The 2961-nt window shown below is 35.6% G+C and overlaps 1 protein-coding gene across 4 annotated transcripts in view; it reads right to left on the bottom strand.

Annotated features, from left to right (window-relative positions):
• Positions 1-2961, bottom strand: part of GOPC (golgi-associated PDZ and coiled-coil motif containing) — a 56790-nt gene that overhangs the window by 11964 nt on the left and 41865 nt on the right. For all 4 annotated transcript variants that reach the window (XM_012650148.1, XM_012650150.1, XM_012650149.1 and 1 more), the window contains one exon: positions 996-1176. In XM_012650148.1, the coding sequence (XP_012505602.1) occupies positions 996-1176 (181 nt within the window). The remainder of the gene's footprint in view (positions 1-995; positions 1177-2961) is intronic.

The following is a 2961-nucleotide window of genomic DNA, read 5'->3' as shown; positions in this document are numbered from 1 at the left end:
CACCATGCCCGGCTAATTTTTTCTATATATTTTTGGTTGTCCGGCTAATTTCTTTCTATTTTTAGTAGAGACAGGGTCTCGCTCTTGCTTGGGCTGGTCTTGAACTCCTCACCTCGCGCGATCCTCCCACCTCGGCCTCCCAGAGTGCTAGGATTACAGGCATGAGCCACTGCGCTCAGCCCAAACTGGCATATTCTTCTTCCTCTTCTTTTTTTTTTACCATGATAGTGGATAGCAAGGAAGAAAACAATGACTACTAGTACAGTTGGGTGCCACTGCCTTGATAGGGGCTAAGGCACCAGAAGTTTTACCCCAACCACTTTTGTACCATTGGTATAAATAACAACATAGCAAAAAAAGACAAATGATGTCTTAGTTTTATTACAAAAAGCTTTCACTTCATGGGCTCCCCTGAAAGATCTCAGGGAGCCTAAGAGATCCATGGATCACAATTTGAGAACCACTGCTCTATATAAAAGAAAATGCTAGAATTTTTCCTTAAAATGTGTATTAATGATAGCAAAGGAACCAAACCAAAGAGCCTCAAGATAGTATAACCTGATTCTAATAGCAATCATAAGATAACAGTTTACTCATTCATACTTCGCCTATAATTCATTGTATTATGAGAGAAAAATGTGCATTAAGGGAGACTATAATATGATATATCTACTGAAAATAGCATGTGGTCTTTGTTTCAGAGTCTGGAAAATTTGAATTTTATTTATTTTTCAAGCATCATTTATAGTTGAGTAATTGGTAACATACTTATCTTAACAATCCAAGATGAATCTAGAAGAACATATATGTAAATAAAATGTTAGTATAGTTATTTACCGGTGTACAATAAAACTGTAAGCAAGGGAAAACTATTTATTCCTTTGGTTTCCCCATCATTAAGACATGTTACTGAAGAACATCTGAGGCTTTTATATTTTAAACAAATTATTAATATTAATAATTAATACAATAATAATTTTTAGAGTGATTTTTACCTTGTAACACTTTGATTTCACCACTTGTGTCTTTGCAACTAGCACCAGGATTACCACTTCCTTCTAACTCATCAAGGTACAAACGGTAACGATGTCCACTCTCATCTTCATACTCTACATTTTCATCATCAGAATCCACTTCGGGAGCCACATAAACTACTTCAAATTCGATCTCTCCTCTCTAAAAATAGGAAGTGAAAATGAGAAAGTCAAGCTATTGTAACTGTAATTAAAAAAGGATTTCCAAACTCTTTGAGCAGAGGCGTATGGGTGGGGAAACCTCAGATATTGCTCCTTTCCTGACAACAAATAATGCAATTCTAGAATCTGAAGAGGTAGAAGGGGTCTGAGAGGTCATCGTGTCCAGAGCAACTCCATCAATCCCCTCTACAAGTAATTTCCTTTAAACATTACAGTAGCTCTTTCTGCTGATCACAATATTTTTGCTAACAGATCTAAAATAAAAAGGAATGTTTAATTATTAAATTATAGAATTTTAGAACAAGTGTCAAGTCATTTTGCCATTTTGTACTTCACATAGCAATTCAGCAAATCCATTTAAACAGTCAGATACTAAATAAACTTGAATGTAAGGGTATCACACAAGCTTTTCCTAAACTAATTCAAGAAACCCCTGCATAATGATTTCTTGTTTCTTATTGAACAGGTCTTGAACGTTTTTAACTTTCACTGAGTACCATAGTGTTAATCAAGGTATTCTATCTAGTAATCATAGTAATTACTATATTTACCGTGCAAAATTACAGCCTTTGATCGTCAGAATAACCCTATTATAGTTTCTTTTACATGAACAAGAAACCTGAGTGAGTCCTGGAGAGAGCGTTTAACTTTCCCAACATGATAAACAAGAATACAGAAAAACAGGAATTTGACTCCAAAGTTCTTGCACTTTCTACTATGCTAGACTAAATGTGTAATATTTGTACTGTCATTCTTTAATAACAATTGCACATTCAAGTAATAAGTTACAGATCGTTTTACATTAAAAAAATTGCAAGCTATAATTATCATTTAAAAGACTGCACTCATTACCCACAAGTCTGGTTTTTGCAACTCTCTGAAAATTATGTCCTGCTTTTGCTCAAAAGAAAGTATACCATTTTTGACTGCTACCCAATAAGTTACTCTCTTTGGTGTTCCCCTTTCCCAGCAATTTAAGGTTATACCTCAGAATTTTAGTATGTGCTTAGCGTTTTCTTTACCACAGCTGCTAGTCATCCCAATCTTGTGCTACTGGATGAATGGCAAGTTGGGTTGAGAAAACACTAACCTAAAGAGGCTAGGGTGGCATTCTTAGATCTCCCTTATCAGATAATGCTTTAAAAATACCATTTGGCAAAGAGATTGATGATGTAGTCTTTAGTAAAGTTTTAGACAAGAGAATTAGATCTGTGGGTAGTAGTCATGGAGACACAGATTTCAGGCTTAATAGGAGGAAGAGCTTCTAAAAATCAGCACTGTATAACAATGGAACAGAATGCTTGCTCGTCAGCAAGTCCTCCCTTTAATGCAATTGTTTAAGTCGTGATACTGCAGGAGATTTATGCATCATCTAGAGTGGAATCAATGAGCTATAAACTCATTTTCAACTCTCAGATTCAATTTTACACAGGCATACTACACTGATAATCCAAGAAACATCTCAACGTACTACTAACACCTCTTTAATTCCGTCAACCCCATTCTCAAAGGAAAATAAAACAAACACATTTTAAGTACACTGGATAACAAATATGACTCCTGGATATCAATTCCAATTCTATAATTTATTTGCTCTGGAACGGCAAATTCTTTAATCTCCAAGAACCTTAGTTTACTCATTTTATTTATTTATTTATTTTTTGAGAGACAGAGTCTCCCTCCATTGCCCAGGCTGGAGTGCAGTGGCGTGATCATAGCTCACTGCAACCTCTAACTCTTGGGCTCGAGCCATCCTCCTGCCTCA

Source organism: Propithecus coquereli, unplaced genomic scaffold (assembly GCF_000956105.1).
Source record: "Propithecus coquereli isolate 6110/MARCELLA unplaced genomic scaffold, Pcoq_1.0 Scaffold313, whole genome shotgun sequence".
Classification (NCBI taxonomy): domain Eukaryota; kingdom Metazoa; phylum Chordata; class Mammalia; order Primates; family Indriidae; genus Propithecus; species Propithecus coquereli.
The sequence above is the reverse complement of the archived record's forward strand: the minus strand, read 5'-3'. Positions and strand labels throughout refer to the sequence as shown.